General features: G+C 44.4%; 1 protein-coding gene across 1 annotated transcript in view; it reads left to right on the top strand.

The window, feature by feature from the left end:
• The window catches only part of LOC140723703 (zinc-binding protein A33-like), a 56,482-nt gene extending 44,124 nt beyond the window's left edge, over positions 1–12,358 (top strand). Inside the window, exon 6 of the mRNA XM_073038260.1 lies at positions 12,277–12,358. Coding sequence (XP_072894361.1) covers positions 12,277–12,358 — 82 coding nt within the window. The remainder of the gene's footprint in view (positions 1–12,276) is intronic.
• The last annotated feature ends 7,762 nt before the right edge of the window (positions 12,359–20,120 follow it).

Raw genomic sequence — 20,120 nt, forward strand, 5'->3', positions numbered from 1 at the left:
CCTGGAATGATAAGCAGATGCGGCGGAGACGGAGGAATTATGAGACGGGGATAGCATTTTTGCGAGAGACAGGGTGGGAAGAGGAATAGTCCAGGTAGCTGTGAGAGTCTGTAGGCTTATAGTAGATATCATAGATAGGCCGTCTCCAGAGATGGAGACAGAAAGATCAAGAAAGGGTAGGGAGGTTTCGGAAATGGACCAGGTAAATTTGAGGGCAGGGTGAAAGTTGGAGGCAAAGTTAATGAAGTCAACGAGCTCAGCATGCGTGCAGGAGGCAGCGCCAATGCAGTCGTCGATGTAGCGAAGGAAAAGAGTGGGACAGATACCCGTATAGACTTGGAACATGGACTGTTGCACAAAGCCAACATATAGGCAGGCATAACTGGGACCCATGCGGGTGGTCATGGCTACACCCTTGGTTTGGAGGAACTGGGAGGAACCAAAGGAGAAATTATTGAGAGTGAGAACTAATTCCGCTGGACGGAGGAGAGTGGTGTAGAGGGGAATTGGTTATGTCTGGAATCCAAAAAGAAGCGAAGAGCTTTGAGACCGTCTTGGTGGGGGATGGAGGTATATAGGGACTGGACGTCCATGGTGAAAATAAGGCGGTGGGGGCCAGGGAACTTAAAATCATTGAAAAAAATTCAAAGCGTGAGAAGTGTCACGAACATAGGTGGGAAGAGATTGAACAAGGGGGGATAAGGCAGTATCAAGTTATGCAGAAATGAGTTCGGTGGGGCATGGGCAAGCTGAGACAATAGGTCTACCTGCACAGGCAGGTTTGTGGATGTTGGGTAGGAGGTAGAAACGGGAAGTGCGGGGTGTGGGAACTATGAGGTTGGTGGCAGTGGATGGGAGATTCCCAGGGCTGATAAGTTTGGTGATGGTATAGGAGACAGTGGCCTGGTGCTCCTTAGTGGGGTCATGATCAAGGGGTAAATAAGAGGAGATATCAGAGAGTTGTCGCTGTACCTCGGCCAGGTAGAGGTCAGTCCGCCAGACAACAACAGCTCCCCTCTTATTAGAGGGTCTTATAGTGAGGTTGGGACTGGTCCGGAGGGAGCGGAGAGCAGAGTGTTAGGAAGGATTTAGGTTGGAATTGGAGCAGGGTGTGGTGCAGTCGAAACGGTTGATGTCCCGTCGGCAATTAGCAATAAAGAGATCCAGTGCAGGCAGAAGACCAGAGCAGGGTGTCCATGAAGAGGAGCAGGGTTGAAGACGGGAGAACGGGTCATCGGTGGGGGTAGGAGAGTCATTGCCAAAGAAATAAGCTCGGAGACGCAGCCGGCGGAAGATGAGTTCAGCGTCATGGCGTACGCGGAACTCGCTGAGGTATGGGCGAAGAGGGATAAAGCTGAGGCCCTTACTGACGACAGAGCACTCTGCCTCAGAGAGTTGAAGGTCGGAGGGAATGGTAAAGACTCGGCACGGATGAGAGACGGGATCAGAGGAGTGAGTGACACTGGTAGTGTCAGTGGAGAGGGAAGGGTTAGGGTGAGAGGAAGAGGGCCCGGGAGCTGACGATGGGATCTGAGAGAGAGTGGATTGCAGAGCGGTGGTGGGGGAAGGAGAAAACGGCCTTTAATAAAGCCCGTTTGATTCATAGAGATGATTTTAATTAAAATATTTTCAGGATCAAGGGATCGAAAATGGCGGAGATGAACAACAATAACAATAATCCGGGATTCCATAATGGGGGTAAAAAAAGAAAAAAAAAACAACCAAATTACAAAGCCCGGAAAAAAAGTCGATATCTATCGACGCAAGCCCCAGGAAAAGCATCGATGCTGTTATAGCTTCGCCTACATGAATATAAAGAGAGTAATCTCTGTCTCCCTCTACCGGAAATATATCTCATTACAGTGGACATATATCTCAATTTGTTAACTTGAAAGGATAGTGTTTTTCCTATAAAACAAAACGACCTTCAATTTGAAAGTAACCTTCATAGTATTAGATAAGGGAAGAAAAACACATCCAAAACAATTCTTGAAATATTTGCACAAAGGAAAAACAATCGCCATCTTTAAATTATCCGATCTATCTTTAAAACACAAGAAAAATCAAATAATTTCTTCAAAGATCTTCAATAAAGCATACAGAATAAAAAGAAACAATTAATTCATTTAAATGCTGCAAAAACTAAAAAGTTCTAGAAGTACAAACTTAACTACAGCCTATCAACAGTTCTCCCACTATATCTTCTGAGGTTAAAACCGACCAAATCAGTCTTTGTCAGAAATAAAAAAGAATTTTAAGCTAAAAACTTCCTGTGACACCAGATCTTCCAGTCTAATCAGTCTTTACACCGCGAGACACGCAAGCCATTATAAATCATTCAAAGTTCAGGTTTCAGACTCGTCGTGGTTGAAATATTTGCTCAAAAGGAAAAACAATCACCATCTTTGAAATATCCAGTCTTTCTTTAAAACGTAAAGAAATCCAAGCAATTACTTCACAAAAAAACTTTTAAAAAGCATACAGAACAAAAAAAAAAAACAAACCAGTGGTTCATTTAAATACTGCAGAGAAATAAAAACTAGATGGTTCAGAATTATCTCGAGTCTTTCAACAGTTCTCCCGCTATATCTTCGCAGGTTAAAACCATCCGAACCAGTCTTTTTCGAAGCTAAGAATATATTTTAAGGTAAAAACTTTCTATTACCATCAAATCTTCCAATTTCATCGCTTTACACCACGAGACAGTCAAATTATTATAAATTATTCAAACTTCAGATTCGACATCGGACTCGTCAGACAAAGAGTTAATAAAACGCAATGCTTCGGCTGGATCATCAAAAATACGAGCTCCAGAATTTTTTACAAAAATCCTTAATTTGACTGTCTATTGTAATAATGGAAAGAGCTTTCTTAATTTCATAGAAGAGACAAATTCAATAACAATTTCACGTGGAAAATCTTGGAAAAAAACGAACTTCTGAACCTTGAAATTGAAATAATCTTTGTTTTCTTGCAAGTTTAATAATGCGCTCCTTGTCTCTAAGACGGAGAAGACGCACAACGACATGCCTGTTTTTATCTTCATCAAAAGATTTTAAAGCACCCGTTCTGTGAGCCGATTCAATCTCCGGGGATTGCGAACAAACCTCCGGAAATAAAGACTGAAACATTTTTTTAAAATAATCCATTTTATCGGCAGATTCTGACTTCTCTTGTAATCCAAAAATTCGAAAATTTATTCCGACGCGATCGAGCTTCCAAATCCACGATACGTTGTTGAGCCTTTTCCAAACGAGAAGAAAGGTCAGCCGCATTTCGATTCACTTCTTTAAGATCGAGGCTCAGAGAGTCAATTTTTTCTTCAAATTTCTCTTTTAGTTGTGTTATTTCAGTGCAGATACCGGTGATTCGAGATTCCAATCTCTTGACCTAAGGGGCTTCTTCCGAGAACTCGTCAGCTTTGTTTAGAGTTTCCGTTAGAGGGGTCGGGATTTCGTCTGGTGCTCTTCGAAATAGCCATAATTATAACTATTGTTATACAAATTCGACTGAATAAAGTTAAGATTTCAAAGTTTGAATCGGAAAAGGGAGAGATTAAAGACGGACAATAAGCAACTAAGTCTCACATGCCCGCAGCGGGAGGCGGAGTCCGGAAGGACTTTGGATTGAATTATGGAAAGGATGTTTCCCATGGTGGGAGAGTTTAGGAAAAGAGGGCATAGCCTCAGGAGAGAGGGGCGCCGTTTCAAAACAGAGATGTGGAGAAATTCTTTCAGACAAAGGGTGGTGAATTTGTGGAATTTCTTGCCACATGCAGCTGCAGAGCCCACGGCGTTGGGTGCATTTAAGGCAGAAATTGATAGTTTCTTGATGGGATGTGGCATCAAAGGTTCAGGGGAGAAAGCCGGTTGCTGGGGTTGAGGAGGACGGAAAGAAAGGATCAACCATGAGTGAATGGTGGAGCAGACTCGATGTGTCGGATGGCCTGACTCTGCTTCCATGTCTTATGGCTTTATGGAAATGAGGATTGAGCAGGAGACTGCGAGACTTTGTCTGAGTTTTATATTTGGACGGTCGGTGCTGGTACGGGTGGGAACCCACAACGCCGTATTTGTAACCCTTTATTATCTAATGTTATGATTAATAATATTCTCTCTGAGAGGCACTGAGGTGTGTAAATCACTATATGCAGATGATGGAGCTCTATGGCTCAGAGGCATAAATTGCAAGTATACTGTATATTGGATCCGATTAGCAGCTAATAATTTTGAACAGTCGGCAAATATATGAGAATTTAAGCTTTCAGTCGCTCATGAACAAGTTCTGTGTTTTATAAATGTGATTAACAGGCATGCAGTCGATTTGAAATTATATGGTCAAACTCTTCAAGTCGTGATATCGGGAAGATTTCCAGGCATGTGGATGGATAATCAGCTGGCATGGAAGCGCCATATCAGAAAATAATAACATTAAATATTCTCAATTGTCTATATGGGTATTCCGGGGAGCTACATGAATATCATTGTGGGTCATGTGCATTTGTTTAATTGGATCTGTTCTTGATTATGGCTGTGTGACTTGGAGATCAGCGTCATCTTCAATTTTAAAGTGTTTAGAAGTGTTCTGGCGCAATAAGGTGGTCCCCTGTTTCAGCTTTACTGGTTGAAATGAGCCAAGTGTAATTGCGGAGATTGCAGTTGATATTAACAAACTGGATTCATCAGACGGGACAAATAAAATACCATCCTGTTGAAGCTGTGTTCGAGGACGGTTGGCAACATCACACGAAGAGCGTTTTCAAGTTTAGGTGGCTGGGATCTTATCGCGCTGGGAAGATGGGAATGTGGGATGAATATGTGCAATATTCCCCAATGTCACGTTCTTTGAAACCCCATCTTGTTCTGCCTCTGACTAGCTGATTTTAGCTCACAGTTGAATAAGTCTAAGAATTCTGCAATGTCCGAGAGTCTGTTGGCTCATCAGTATATTTTGGAAAAATATTATGATATATTAACTGCTGCAGAAGAATCAAAAGATAACAACTAAGATGTTCCTCTAGCTGTTTCTGTGCCTTAATTACAGGTAACGACAAAGAACCAACTTACGAACCATTATATCAGTACATAGAAAAGAATTTGTTGCCATCATTTTAAGCTTACACTGGGTGGAGGAAATTTGTCCGTGTAAAGCTCTAATTTATTCACATGCCTTTTCGGTTTTGATGATTCTTAAAACAATTTATTCTAGCGGTCGGTCAGATTTACTGTTAGAAACTCATTGGCCCACTTCTTATGACTTTTATGGGTCTTCTTATGGGTCTCAACCTGCACGGAGGGGTTGAGTTACAAAAGCTGATACAATTCCAGCGGTGGATAAAGACCTTCCACCCGGCAAATCAGAAGCTAAGGGGTTGGTGGGATTGAGAATTATTGAGATTGGGATTGTCCTGACGAAGGGTCTCGGCCCGAAACGTCGACAGTGCTTCTCCCTATAGATGCTTCCTGACCTGCTGCGTTCCGCCAGCATTTCGTGTGTGTTACTTATGGCAAGACTGTTTGGATAATGAGCATAAAGTAAACACCACTGCAGAATGCATAATTGTTAGCTTTATGGGGGAACGGATTAAAACAAGAAGGGAAAAATTTAATTCAAAAAAGAAGTAGTGAAGGTTTTATTTTCTAATTCTCTGCAGCACACTCCAGTCCAGTTAGTGGCGGGAATCCGACTTTAATTTGATCTGTCAAACGCCTTTTAACCAAACCCCGCCCCATTTCGAATTATATTAGCAAATCATTCAAGGGGAAGGCGGAGCGTAGAGTGATTGACATTGGATTAGGCAGCCAGTAATCGACTAGATCCCCGCCATTTTGTGGGCTGTAAGGTTGATGGGCCGCAAAAGGAACAGATGGTCATATGCACAGACCAATGGCTGGACAGCGTTCCGGTGTATGTATTTGACTGACCTCTGGCAGGTGTAATGCGGTACTGAGTCTCCAGGACGGCGCTTTGCCCCTCACAAAACATAGACTATCCTAATGTCCCGGAGCTGCCAGTCGATGCGACAACTTGCCGGGAATAACACCTGGGTGATCAGGGGGTGAATGTGAGGAGCTGGAACCCTCACTGCAACCGCCTTTGGCTTGTGCTCAGGACGCGGCTTTATTAATGAACTGAAGCATCGAAGTGACGGGATATTTCACCGCGCTGATCACCTGCTCCCTGAATTTCGACTGAGTCACTGCGTAAATAAATGTGTTCGTGCAGCAGCTGAAATCCATCAGTAAAACCCCGATGTGGTAGAAGATCCACTGAGAATCAATGAATTCGAATCCTTTTCCTAAGAACTGATAATATATGAAATTTACAACCAGTGTCATCCACAGGAGGATGAAGCTGCCGGAGAGGGTGAAGAGTAAAACCACAGACCTCCTCCTGCTCTCCATCTCCGGGTCACTGCGGTTCTCCCCCTGGCTCTGACCCTTCAGCCCCTTACGGACCCGACTGGCCACTAAAATGTGTCTGACCGTCAGAGCGTTGAGCAGCAGGATCCCAGCGAAAGGGAGGGATGGAGTTAAAACCGTATCGAGCCAGTCATATCCCACCCACCAGGGGTCAGTGAAATAATTGTCCCTGAGTTTACAGAGCCACGGTACATTGTTGATGATCACCCGGGGTTCCCGTATGAAGTACCGGGGATCGTTTTTCAGGCAGGACAGTATACCGGTTGTTGTCAGAACCACAGTCGCAGTTTTCCCCGTGCAATATTTTGTTTTCAGCTTCCGACAGCAAATGGCGACAAACCGGCCAAAGGTGAAAGTGACGGTGAACCAGACAGAACAGCGTGTGGCTGTGTAGCTCAGTACATCGATAACACTGCACACAGGGGTGATACCCAGAAAACTCCACGGGAAGTAATACCATCTGATTCGAGTCAGAATGACCCCGGTGACAATGGTCAGTAGATCCGCCGCTGCCATGGCCACCAGGTAGCGATTGGTGCAGGTAGAGAGGCCGCACTTTCCCCGGGACAGGATCACAATCGCCATTACATTCACTGGAGAGAGAGAGAGAGGGAGAGAAACAGACTCTGGGCATTGCTTGACACATTCTCCGGGAATTAATACCGGATCGAGTTGCAGCTAAAGATGTCTGTGAACGGCTGCTAATCTAGCACCAGACACGGGTCACACTATCTCTGAACTGTTTTCTTCAGTGTGGAGATAAAGCAATGTGTGGGCAATCGTCGGCGATATAAACGAGCTGAATGAGCAACAACGATCGCTGCTGATCCTGATTCCAGTCGCTGATGGGGCCGTTTTCACTGACTTAACCGTGACTGACCAGGACTCTGGAAAATCAGCATCTGATGTTTCCAAGATGAGACACAGAGGGGAGAAACACATTGAAAACACTGGAAACAGTATTAGCAAACAGAGACTGAGTGGCTCAGTTAACGGATTAATTCTTCATCGCAGTTCAATTCGATAACACTCGTGAGCAGATCCCTGGATACCGGATCGGGTGATCAGACCAAATTATTGACCAAAAGGCAGCAGGTTACGATTGTGACAGACTCGACAGGGAGACGCGAAACACAGCGCCAGGGGCTCTCTTTGATCAATAACTCAGAAACAATGAACCTGACAATGAACCCCCCACCTCCAGTCACACCTTCTCGGAGAGCTACCTGTCCTCAGCACTGGGACAAATCTGGACAAGGTATCATCAGAGGCAAGAACAGCGTTTGAGTCTATCCCGTGAGTTAGAGGAGAGACAGAGGTTCAGTTCCCTTTGTCATTGAATATGAAAAATCGGAAGGTGGAATTGACAGGATCGAAAACTCTGACGAATATCTGTACAATGATCATCAAGTTGGAAGTTTGTAAAATGATCATGAATAGGTTTACACCGGTAACAATCAGAAATTCCAAACATGAATCCCTCTGCTCACTCACCGGAAACTCCAACAACGGCAATGAACACGTACAATATTTTCTCCACACTCCTGTACATATCCAGCAATGCAGACATTTTCTCCGTCCAGTGATTTGGCCCCCCTGTGTTACACGCGATCTCTCGGAATGAAATGCTGAGGCAGCACATGCCTCGGGGTTTTAATACAATTCAGTGACTCCACAGGGACAGATTTCAACAGATTTGAAAATAAAGATTTTATATTATTTCCAAATTGATTACATCAGACACGTGAAATTCCCGCGGTGACGGATCGCGATTAAACTATTCAATTAATATGAAGACCATTGGGAGCTAATTTGTCCCAACGCAGGTGACTGAACCGTCCGAGTTATTTAATCAATTAAATGTGCTTCCAGTGTAAATATGCACTTTAAAGTAACCATTTATCAGACTCAAAATATTGAAGTAAATTATGCCATTGTAGCTTGTGAAATTGTATTGAATCACGAACACTGCACCGGCTGGTGTTGTCGTGGGATCAGCGCCGGACTTCGGAGCGAACGTTCCCGAGTTCGATTCCAGCCGACTCCAAAAAAACCTTTGTGTGTCGGTGTGTGGGTAGACCAACTGTCTCTGCCTGACCCTGCCGGACTATACACGTGTCCATCTCCAATTCATTATATCCCCTTGGTTTAGTCCCTTCTCATCTGTCTCCGCAAACTGCACAGTTCCAAATCTTCACAAAATGGCTGCCTGAACAATGAAAAAACAAGAACAGAGGGCATAATTCAAATTGCATTTATTAGTAATGAATGTACAAATGAAATAATTTTGAGACCCGTCGCAGCTCCAAATTAAGAGGATTCCCCACATGCACATTCGATTTTCCCAGGGCAAGAATCATTTCAAACAGTTCACAAAAAAGTTGTCTCCATTTAAAACATAGGAAGAACAAAGGTCAAAGTTGACATTGCATTTTTATTAAAGTATGGATAAACGGAAACACATTGAGATTCGACACACCTCCAGATGCCCCGGCTCACCCAGGTTAGTGTTCACCCCCAAATCCACCAACACACCCAATTTTGTGCAAATCTGTCAGCATCCACAAAACTGTGCTCACCAGAAAACCCCCAAATGAACCTTCAAATCAGTGTCCATCCCAAAGCATCCGACACCACGAAATCCTTGTGCACTCACACATTCGCTGACATACCCCTAAAGCTGAGCACATCCGCAAGGCTGAATGCTCCGCCAAACCCATCCGCACCACTAGATTCACTGGCAAATCCGGAAATATGCCTGCATCCCCATTTATCTGACCAAACAATAACATGTATCATCCTGTCCTGGTGACGTCTGACCTACCAATCCCCTGCAATATTGTCACAGTATGTCCACAGAAAATCCTTTTCGCAATCTTCACCACTTTCCTCACCACGGCTTCTGCCCTTTTATACTTAATAAGGTTACTGGGACACTGATACTTCTTCACTTTCCTAAACACCTTGTCCCACTCCCTAATCGCCTCTGCACACTCCTCAGTCCACAGTGATACAGCCTTTCTCCTATTAATTCCGTTTGTAATGGGAATCACTTCCATCGCAGTTTGCTGAATAAAGTGACATAACCTTTCATTGTAAAAATACACATCTTCGTCAATATTCTGCAGCGGTTCTAGAACTACTGTGAATATTAAATCTCGTACCCATTCAGACACAGAAGTTGAAAAACTGTTCTTTAATCAAACCATTACCATCAATCCGCAAACAAACCCTCGGTGAACTGCGTTAAAATCTCAGCAGCAGACAACTGTTCGTGAGCGAGAACTCAGTAGAAAGTTTTCCACAAGCGTTGTAAACCATAATCAGTTTTATACAACTACGTGCTGAATCAAATATTTCTACAGCAAAACCCACATACGGTTCATTCACATTCACAACTCTACACCCTGCCTCCTTCCTTATAAAACTGTCAGCACTACCTCTCTATCAAATGATCATGCACGCCAAACGACAATATAATCCTGCACAGAATAACTTAACTGTGAAAATAATCTCTCTTCCCGATTACTCAAAACATCGGGGGATTCTGACAAATGAGAAACAGACTTCTTAATGTGTTGAGGATGAAAAATCAGGCTGGGATAGACTAGGATGCAGATACTCCACCCATCAGATCTTCATTTACTGCTTCCAACATAACACCGGTTACACCGAGATACCTTTCTGCAGCTTTCACAATCATTTTATGTTTTTGCCAGTAGGAAGAAATGTCTGATCAGTACAATTCACGACATCCATTATTGACATCACAAACTCCATTGTATCCACCAGTACAGAGTCTATTCTCTGACTTATTAAGTTTAGCAGTCAGAGTCAGGTTTAACTTTTCGCAAGGTCTCTGCATAAGACACACCCAACTGTACTTTAACCTGTTGAACTGATCCGCCTCTATTTTCCCAAGGCAACATAGTTGCTGTTTGCACATTCCCACCTCTCTCCATGACTGAAATTCACATCAACTAATCATCTCATTTGACCGACAGGTTCCTCTGCCAATGACAGCAGGGACAGTGAAGGGTCTGAACTACGATAGGCCTGGTGGAAATCTGCCCCAAACTCAGACCCTCCCTGTCTGCTCTATCGCTATGGCGGAGTTCAGCGATACTGCTGTCGGTGGTCGTCGGCCGCGGCATCTACAGGGACCGGCGTGGCTCTCCGTCCACACCTCCGAGTGTCTGTTCCGGCGATGTTTGCCAGACCTCCCTCAGCCTCCGTCGATGCAGAGAAAATTGCGCCACCAGCCGGCAGCAGGCACTCTGGGAGTTATGAACTACGATCCTCCACCCCCCTGGTGAATCTCCTCTGGAGACCTCCTGCACAAAATATACTTTGCTAAGAATGCAACAGTTTAAGAAACATACCAGGTCATGCACAATCTCCTGAGAGGAATACTGTCGAAGTTTCGGATGAAACCCTCCAGTTTCAGCATTGAGAGTGGCCCTTCCAGGCTGCACTGGTGCCCACCAAAATTGTCCCATCTGCCTGCGTGTGAGCCATTTCCTCTGGGCATGAGTTAGCTTGAATAGTCACATGGGCACAGGTGCTGAAAGGTTATTTTCCCTTCAGCAGGAGTCTTTGACTCATCCTTTCCTATCCTGTACTTAATCACAAAGCCTTTTAAATTTGTATCAGTACAGGACCACAAAGGAGGTAGTGTTTAGTCTCTTATCGGGCAGTAAGGTGGATTATTTACTCAGAGCCTGGTAGGATATACTGCAGATTATTGAGAGAGGCAGAAATGACATCACTAGTGACTTGACCAATATATTTGTGTTCTCTGTAGCCACGAGTAAGATCTCAGAAAAGCGCTCATCGATCTTATTCTGTTATTTAAGAAGGGGGATGGATAATGCTGGAAAATATAGACTCACGTTAGGGGTAGACACGTTTCTGGAGAAGATTCTTAGGGATTGGATGTAGAGCTATCAAACTCCTGACACTTCAACATACCCACCGTCTCCTCCAGAGTGTGATAGTCTGTTTCCCGACGGCCCTTTCGGCCGGCACCAGGACCATCCCTCCCGTCCATGTACCTGTCCAAGTGTCTCAATGGAACCTCATTTCTCCACTTCCACTGGCGTCTCATTCCACACTCACACTGTCCTCTCAGTAAACAATTTTTCTCACATTTTACCCTTAAACATTTTGCCTTTTACCCCGAACTTACGACTGATGACCTCTTATTCAGGCCTCACTCAAACTGAGGGGGAAAAGCCTCAGCTTCGGTGCGACAAAACCCTTTGAATCTTTCTCTCCAACTCAGGTCCTCAACTCCTGGAAACATCATTATAAATATTCGCTCTAATCGTTCAAGGTTCTTGATATTTTTTCGTGTTGATTGGTGACACTGGATTTATACACGGAGCTTAGAAAAAATAGCGGGCAATGGGTAAGCCTAGGCAGTTCTACACAACTACTTTCTATGATCCAAACTGCGCACAATACTCCAGGATTGTCCTCAGTAACGTCCTTTACAACTTCAACATAACATTGCAATTCGTGTAACTCGGTACTTTGATTCATGAAGGCCAATGTGCCAAAGGCTCTCTTCATGACCCTGCCCTGAACTATGGAACTGTATTCCCGGATCCTTCGGCTCTCCGCAGACCACAATCCCCGACCAGTCACTGTCTGAGTCCGACCCTGTTGTTCCCGGCAAAGCGCAACACCTCACATCGGTCCTCATTACATTCCAGCTGCAAAACCGTCAGCCCATTTATCCAGCTGCTAAACTCATCTCCAAGATTCGATAATCTGCTTCACTGCCACTCATGCTCTGTATCCAGGTGACAGCTGCAAATCCAGTTTAACATATTCCCATTGAAATCCACAGTTACGTGGAGCTGAGGAGGACGATGGCGCCAAACGGCAACTCCTTGTTTGCAACTTCGGAAAGAGCTCTCGTTCTAATTTAATATCTCTATCTTTCCTTCTCATGTTGCTTTTGAAGACCCGGACCTGGAATCACAAACGGACTTTGGTTCTTTGCGGAAATGGGACTCGTTCTCGGAGTCTGACGACTGGCCGTTATTCGATATACCAAGGACGAGGGCTAAAACACCAGCGCGCCTTCAGTATTCCGGGACTTCGTGGCTCTGGAGGCGGGTGGAGTCGAGGTCGGTGCCGTTGCAGGAAATCGGTCCGTCGTGGGAGACGGAAGATCGAAATCAGCGAGCTGGCTGCTGGCTGTGTGCCCGGAGACTCGAGTTCCTCGGGCACAGAGCTCGGAACAAGCAACACAACAGACATTTAACATCTTAAATCAGCGAGCTGTTTGTTATGTCCATCCTGTCGCTGTGAAACGGGGGGCATCCATTTTTCACTTATTAGAGAGAGAGAGAGAGAGAGAGAGAGAGAGAGAGAGAGAGAGAGAGAGAGAGAGAGAGAGAGAGAGAGAGAGAGAGAGAGAGAGAGAGAGAGAGAGAGAGAGAGAGAGAGAGAGATGGGGGAGAGGCTGTGATATGTTGAATTACCGGGTGAACGTGTAGTCTTTGGGGTTCTGCAAGTCTGTGTCCCTATTGACGCTTTGCTGCAAGTTTCAGTGCCCGGTGGAGGGCGCCGATGCTTTCTTTAAATGGTGGGGGGGGGGGGGCGGGGAGATGGTTGCTTTGCTACTGCTTATGCCTGGGTGGGGTGAACTGGGGGGAATTTGAGGTACGAGCATTTAACTGTCATTCATTCGTTGGGTCTCTCCTGTTTTCGTGGATGGTTGCGAAGAGAAGAATTTCAGGATGTATATTGTATATATTTCTCTTATATTAACTACACATTTGATACATTTGAAATATTTGTATATCCTCTCCCTTAGAATGTCTGGCAATAAGTTAACCGCTGGTGTCAGGCTCATCCGCCTCTACTTTCCCGGCTCATCGTCAGAGCCTTTCTTGAACAATGGAAGCTGATCTACAGCACCTCGCAAGTGTCGAAAGACATTTTAAATACTCCTGGAGACAGGCTAAGGTCCCTGCAGTTTCCGGATTCGACTTCCACAAGGGTCGATGCGATGCTTTGTCAATGATTGAAAATTGATCTGTCCTGATTGAGACCATTAAACTATAAGATACAGGAGCACAATTAGGCCATTTGTCCCATCGCGTCTGCTCCGCCATTTCATCATGGTTGATCCATTTACTGTACGCTACTGGCCCCCATCTCCATCCTTCTCTCCATATCCGTTCATGCCCTGAGCAGTCGAGAATCTGTCAACCTCTCCCTTTGATATACGTAAGGACTGCACCCACTGCTGCCCGTGACAACGAGCGAATTCCACAGATTCGCCATTCTCCAGCTAAAGATATTCCTCTTGCTCTCATTCTAAATGGATGCCCCTCCAATCTGAGACTGTCCTCTAGTCTTACACTCTCCCAGCAGAGGTATGATCCTCTCCACAAGAACTCTGTCAGAGACTTTCACCATTCGACAGGTTTCAATCGGGTCACCCCTCATTCTTCTTAATCCCAGTGAATGCAGACCGAAAGCCATCGAACCTGGAATCATGTTCGTGAACCTCGTTGAACCCTCTCCAATTTCAGCACATTCTTCTGAAGATAAGCGGTCTAAACCTGTTCACAATACTCCGTTTGAGGCCACACCAGCACTTTATAAAGCCGCTACATTACATCCTTGCTCTTGCATTGTATCTACCTTCAAATAAATGCTAATATCGCCTTTTCTTTCCTCATCACACACTAGAACTCTGAAATAACCTTGAGGGAATCCTGCACAACGAGTCCCAGTTCTCTGTGCTTGTCCGTGTTTTGCATGTTCTCTCCACTTAGAAAGTACTCAACCCTTTCATTTCCTCTACAAGTGTGAATGACCATACACTTCCTGGCACTACGTTCCATCTGCCACTTCTTTGTCCATTTTCCTCATCTGTCAGTCTTTCTGCAGCCTCGCTCCGTCCTTAAAACTATCTGTCGCTCCACCCATCTCCGTATTGTCTGCAAACGTTGCAAGAATGCCATCAATTAGATCATCCAAATCATTGACATATAACGTGAAAGAATTATCACAACACAGTCGTCTGTCGAACAACACTTCTCACTGGCAGCCAGCCGGAAAAGGACCCTCTCTTCCCATTCTTCGTCGCCTGCTAGTCAGCTACTGCTGGAATTATTTTTGTTGTATTTTATTCCCTCTCTGATGCTGGCTTCGACTTCTCTTGTCAGCCACGGTTGTCAATCTGTGTTATTCTTTGCCAGAGACGTCATTCGGTATATCTAGGCAGAGGTTTATAAATTCTTGTTTAATCAGGGCAGGAAGGGCGACGGTGAGAGGGCAGGAGATGGGGGCTGAAATGGAAAATGGAACAGCCATGATGAAAACGCGGATTTCATGGGTCAAATTTCCCGATTCTGCTCCAGAATCTTATGGTCTTGTGAAGGCTGAACAGCTGGATGCTGTGGTCCATATAGGTACCAATGCCATGGGTAGGAAGAGGGACGATGTTATTCAAAGTGAGTTCAGGGAGATGTGTGCAAAGTTAAATGGCGGGATTTACAGGGCTGTGTCCTTAGGATTGCTACCCATGCCACAGTACCAGTGAAATCAGAAGTATGAAGAGTATACAGTTTAACGTGTGGCGATGGAGCTGGTGCAGGTGGGAGAGCTTCAGATTTTTGGATCATTGAAAAATGATACACGTCTTGGCACTGTATTCCATCTGCCATTTTTTTCCTCTTTTTCCTCATGTGGCTGAGTACCTTTTCAGCTTCCCTGCTTCTTCAAAGCTACCTGCCCCTTCACCGACCTTCATATCGTCCGCAAACCCTGCGACAAAGCTACCTGCCCCTTCACCGACCTTCATATCGTCCGCAAACACTGCGACAAAGCAACCTGTCCCTTCATCAACCTTCATACCGTCAGCAAACCCTGCAACAAAGCTACCTGCCCCTTCACCGACCTTCATATCGTCCGCAAACCCTGCGACAAAGCTACCTGCCCCTTCACCGACCTTCATATCGTCCGCAAACCCTGCGACAAAGCTACCTGCCCCTTCACCGACCTTCATATCGTCCGCAAACCCTGCGACAAAGCTACCTGCCCCTTCACCGACCTTCATATCGTCCGCAAACCCTGCGACAAAGCCATCATCCAATTCACTGACATATAATGTAACAGCGATCGGTCCCAACACAGACGTCTGTGGGACAACACCAGGCACGCCAGCCAAACGAGAAAAGGCTCCCTTACTTCAGACACTTTGCATTCTGCTAGTCAGACAATGCTGGAATCTTCCCTGTTTGTTCAGCAGCCTCATGTCCGGCAACTTGTCCCGCTCGGGATCTGAACCAAGTAGCTGAGAGATTGCGGAGGCTTTAATAATGATCTTTCCAGAATCGGTAGGTTCTGGCGAAGTACCAGATGACTGGAAAATTGCAAATGTTACTCTGCTATTTAAGAAGGGTGGAAGGTGGCACAAATGAAACTATAGACCCGTTAGCCTGACACCAGTGTTTAGAAACCTGTTGGGAACGATTGTTAGGGATAAGATCATGGAGTACCTGGAAGCACATGACGAGATAGGCCAAAGGTAACATGGGTTCCTGAAAGGAAAATCCAGCCTGATAAAGACCTACTACAATTTCTGAGGTACTTACAAGCTCATAGACAAAAGAGGTGCAGTAGATATGGTGTATTTGGAAATTCCTAGCAAGATTGGAGTCCATGGCAATGCAGTCAGGCCAGACTGGAAAAATCGTCCCATGATGCGTTTTGCGTGGAACTGATGAGTAAAAAAAGCTACGACCTCGTTCATGGGGCTGTATTACAGAGAACTCAACACCCCGACGGATTTAGAGGAACAAATTTGCAGAGAGATCGTAGATCGCAAGAAACATAAGGTTGGTGTTATAGTGGGATATTAGTTCCCTTACAGTTCAGATGCAAATCGTCCCTTCTGTGCAGGTCCCAAAATGTTCCCTTACACACATCTATCAGCTGCTGTCTATCACAGAGATTGGGAACAATGTAAAACCTTTCTGGTTGACTTCCAGTAACTCGTGGTTTTCCAGAAGTGACTGTGCTGGGATCATTTCTTTTTAACCTCTCTCTCAGTGATTTAGATGACGCATTGGATGGGTTTGTGGCCAGAATCGTCAGACTGTGAGGTCACTGTGCGTGAATGGCAATAGATGGACATATCCAGAGACCAAGTATTCGGTGGCATTCCGAAATAGTTCTTTGACTGACATTTGGCAGGCCATTGAGGAACTGAGTTAGATTCAATTTTGTTATGAACATGGAAATAACTGCAACTGGAAAGAGTGCGATAATTGATCTGCGATTAGAGAATGAGAGCGGGCAGTGGCAAAAGTTTGTGCAGAGAACACATTGCATATAGTGACCACAAGATCATTTGTTTCACGGTAAATACGCATAAAGTTAGGTCTGGTGTGCGGGGTGAGATTCTAACTTGGAGAAAGGTCAATTTTAATGGAATCAGAAGTTATCTGTCAAGTGTGGATTAGGGAAGGCTGTTTTCTGGCAAATGTGAACTTGGGAAGTGGGAAGCTTCAAAAAGTGTAACTTTGGGAGTAAAATTCTTATATATGTCTGACTGAATAAAAGGTAAAGTTGAAAGATGTAGGCATCTTAGGTCCTTTTAGATGTTGAGGCCCTGGTGAAGATATAAAAGGAGGTTCACTGCAGGTATAAGCAGGCCGGAACAAATGAGGTGCTCATGGAGTATAAAAATGGAAGAGAACACAAGACACTGACGCAACAGCAATTGGCATTTTACGACAGTTGATTGAAGCATCCAGACTGCACACCGTGATTTCCATTTAACTAATTATATGAATTCTAAAACAAATTGATTGCACCAGTGACTATTTGGTTTGTCATATTCAAGGGGTGAATATCACTTTTTAGACATCACTTCAATTTTGACACGAAATTGTCTTTCTGTTATTCGGTGTCAAAAAGCCAAATGAAACCATTGTGAATTAATGTTGTAAAACGATAAAACGTGAAAACTTTGAAAGTGGGTATGAATACTTTTAAAAATGCTGTAAAATACAAAATATCCTGCGTACAATTAAGAAACATTAGGACCGATGTTGTCCTTGATCCTGGTGCTGTGTGTTCTCAATCCTTTATGTCTGCTGCCCAATGGAAGGTGTGAGAAGACAGAATGACGGGGCGGAAAGGGTATTTGTTTATGTTAACTGCTTTCCAGGGGCAGCTAGAAATGCAGCTGGAGTCAATGGAGGGGAGGAATGTTTCTGTGACAGACAGTGCTGAGATCACAAAGTCCTTCTCTGATATGACTTCACAAATTGCCACACCTCACTCATCTGGACTGAACACCATTTGCCATTCCTCAGCCTACTCAACAAGCTGATCAAGAATCACTTGTATCAGAATCAGAATCGGGGTTTTTTTAATCACCTGTATGTGTTGTGAAATTTGGAAACTGTTACCATCAGATAGGAGGTACAGAAGCCTGAAGGCAAACACTCATCGATTCAGGAACGGCTTCTTACCCTCTGCAATCCGATTCCTGAACGGGCATTGAAACCTTGGACACTGTAATTGTTATTATTATTTTATTTTGTTTTCTCCTTCCATACTATGTATCGCAGTGAACTGCTGCTGCTAAGCTAACAAATTCCACGACACATGCCAGCGTTAATAAACCTGATTCTGATTTGTTAACTTACCAGCAGCAGTTTCATCCAATACATGAAAACATAAAAAGGGAAAAAACAAAACAAGTAAAACAATAACAGTAAGTATATATGCATATTTAAATGTTGAAATATGCTGCAAATACAAATATTATATATATATTATAAAAGTGAGGTGGTGTTCATGGATACAATGTCCATTTAGGAATCGTATGGCAGAAGGGAAGAAGCTGTTCCTGAATCACTGAGTGTGAGCCTTCAGGCTTCTGTATTTCTTTCTTGCCTTTAACAATGAGAAGAGGGCATGTCCTGGGTGATGGAAGTCCTGCATTATTGACGTCGATTTTCTGATGCACCACTACCTGACGATGTCTTGGATACTACGGAGGCTCGGACCCAAGATGGAGTTGACTAATTTTACAACTTCTGGAAGCTGATTTTGGTCCTGCGCAGTAACAGCCCCCATCCACACCAAAGGGTGAATCTGCCTGTTAGAATACTCTTCACTGTACATTGAGAGAGGTTTTTGAGCGACTTCCATTCCTGGTTCTCAAAGAGAACTCTGATAGGCCAATCAGATGGTTCACTGCTGCTCAGTGATAAAATACAAAAAATTCCTGTGCACGATTCAGAATCATTAAAGAATAGTAGAAATACTGGAGTCATAATGATCATGATGATGTCTGCTGGATAGAGACGTTTATACACATGCTGTCCTTCATAATTCAAAGAGATTGAAGGACAAGGTTGCAGGGTGACAAAACGTGGCAGGAGCTCTTGGAAAGAAAAAACAAATCCCGACCGGGAGAAAACTGCACCTGTTCTTTCAGCACTGTTCTCCAGCAGTTTAAGGATTGAGTCCAGTCGGAACATAACTCACAAGTGTTCTTGAAAGTCAAGTATTAACCCCTACCTACTAACAACCAAGCATTGCCATCTTGGTCCCTTTCATGATAGCTTATGAAGAAGCATGTGACTTCCCTCCCAGAGATGACAGGTGTTTGTGCACTCAACTCTTGAAGGCTTGGACCCCATCGTCGGAGATGTTTCCAATCACGGCATCTGGAAGGCGGATCCCAATTCTGATAGCACAGTGAAGGAAGTTTCTATCCAGTGTGCAGATTCTCGGATTGGGCACAGAAAAGGCATGAGCAGGCACAGATAAATTTGATCGTGTGGCGCGCCGTCTCTCATAAGCTGAAAGCAGCATGGCGCGAAGGTCTTCAGGGCTGCGGCTGGTGGGCATTTTGCACAGCACATTGAGAAATCACATCTTTTCAAACTCTAATGCAATATAGCTGCTGTCTTGTCTTCTTTACAGTTACATTGTTATTTTGGGACAAGGATAGATCCTCAGAGATCCTAACTCCCAGGAACTTGAAACTGCTCACTCTCTCCTATTCGGATTCCTCTATGAGGATTGTTTCGTGTTCCCGCGTCTTACCCTTGTATTTGTTAATACCTTCTTCATTCTTTCTATTGGTTTGAAGATAGTGATGGGAATGCATGGTCAAGTTTACAGTTTAGGGATCTATTCTGGAGAAGCGGTGAATTTTAGTGGATTTGACTGGATCTAGTAGAGGGGGAGTGAGAGAATCTGTATGACAGAAAATGAACAGATGGCAAGTGGGAGTTTTGTTTATATGAGTGTGATTGCAGCTGTGCAGAAGAAGCATGTTCCTTTTAGAGTGAAGGATAACCTGGCAAGTTGAGGGAACCTTGGCCAATGAGAGATATAAAGGTCGGGCCAAGAAATAAAGGAAGCATACACTAGGTGTAGCAGGTCAGATTCGGGCAAATCACCTGATAAAAATAAAATTTATTAAGAATGCTCTTAAGAGAGAAACCAGGAGGACAAGCCAATGTTATGTGATTGATCAGGTAGGTCAGGAAAATACCAAGATGTTCTGTAGCTATGTTAGGAGTAACAGTGTGGCTTGGGAGAGAGAGGCCCCATAGAGGACAGCAGGGTCTCCATGTCTTGAGCCACAGGGAATGGGTGGAATCATGAATCAATCAATGCTTTCTACTTTGTGTTTACTGA

This window comes from Hemitrygon akajei, unplaced genomic scaffold (genome assembly GCF_048418815.1).
Source record: "Hemitrygon akajei unplaced genomic scaffold, sHemAka1.3 Scf000127, whole genome shotgun sequence".
In the NCBI taxonomy this organism is placed as follows: Eukaryota; Metazoa; Chordata; class Chondrichthyes; order Myliobatiformes; family Dasyatidae; genus Hemitrygon; species Hemitrygon akajei.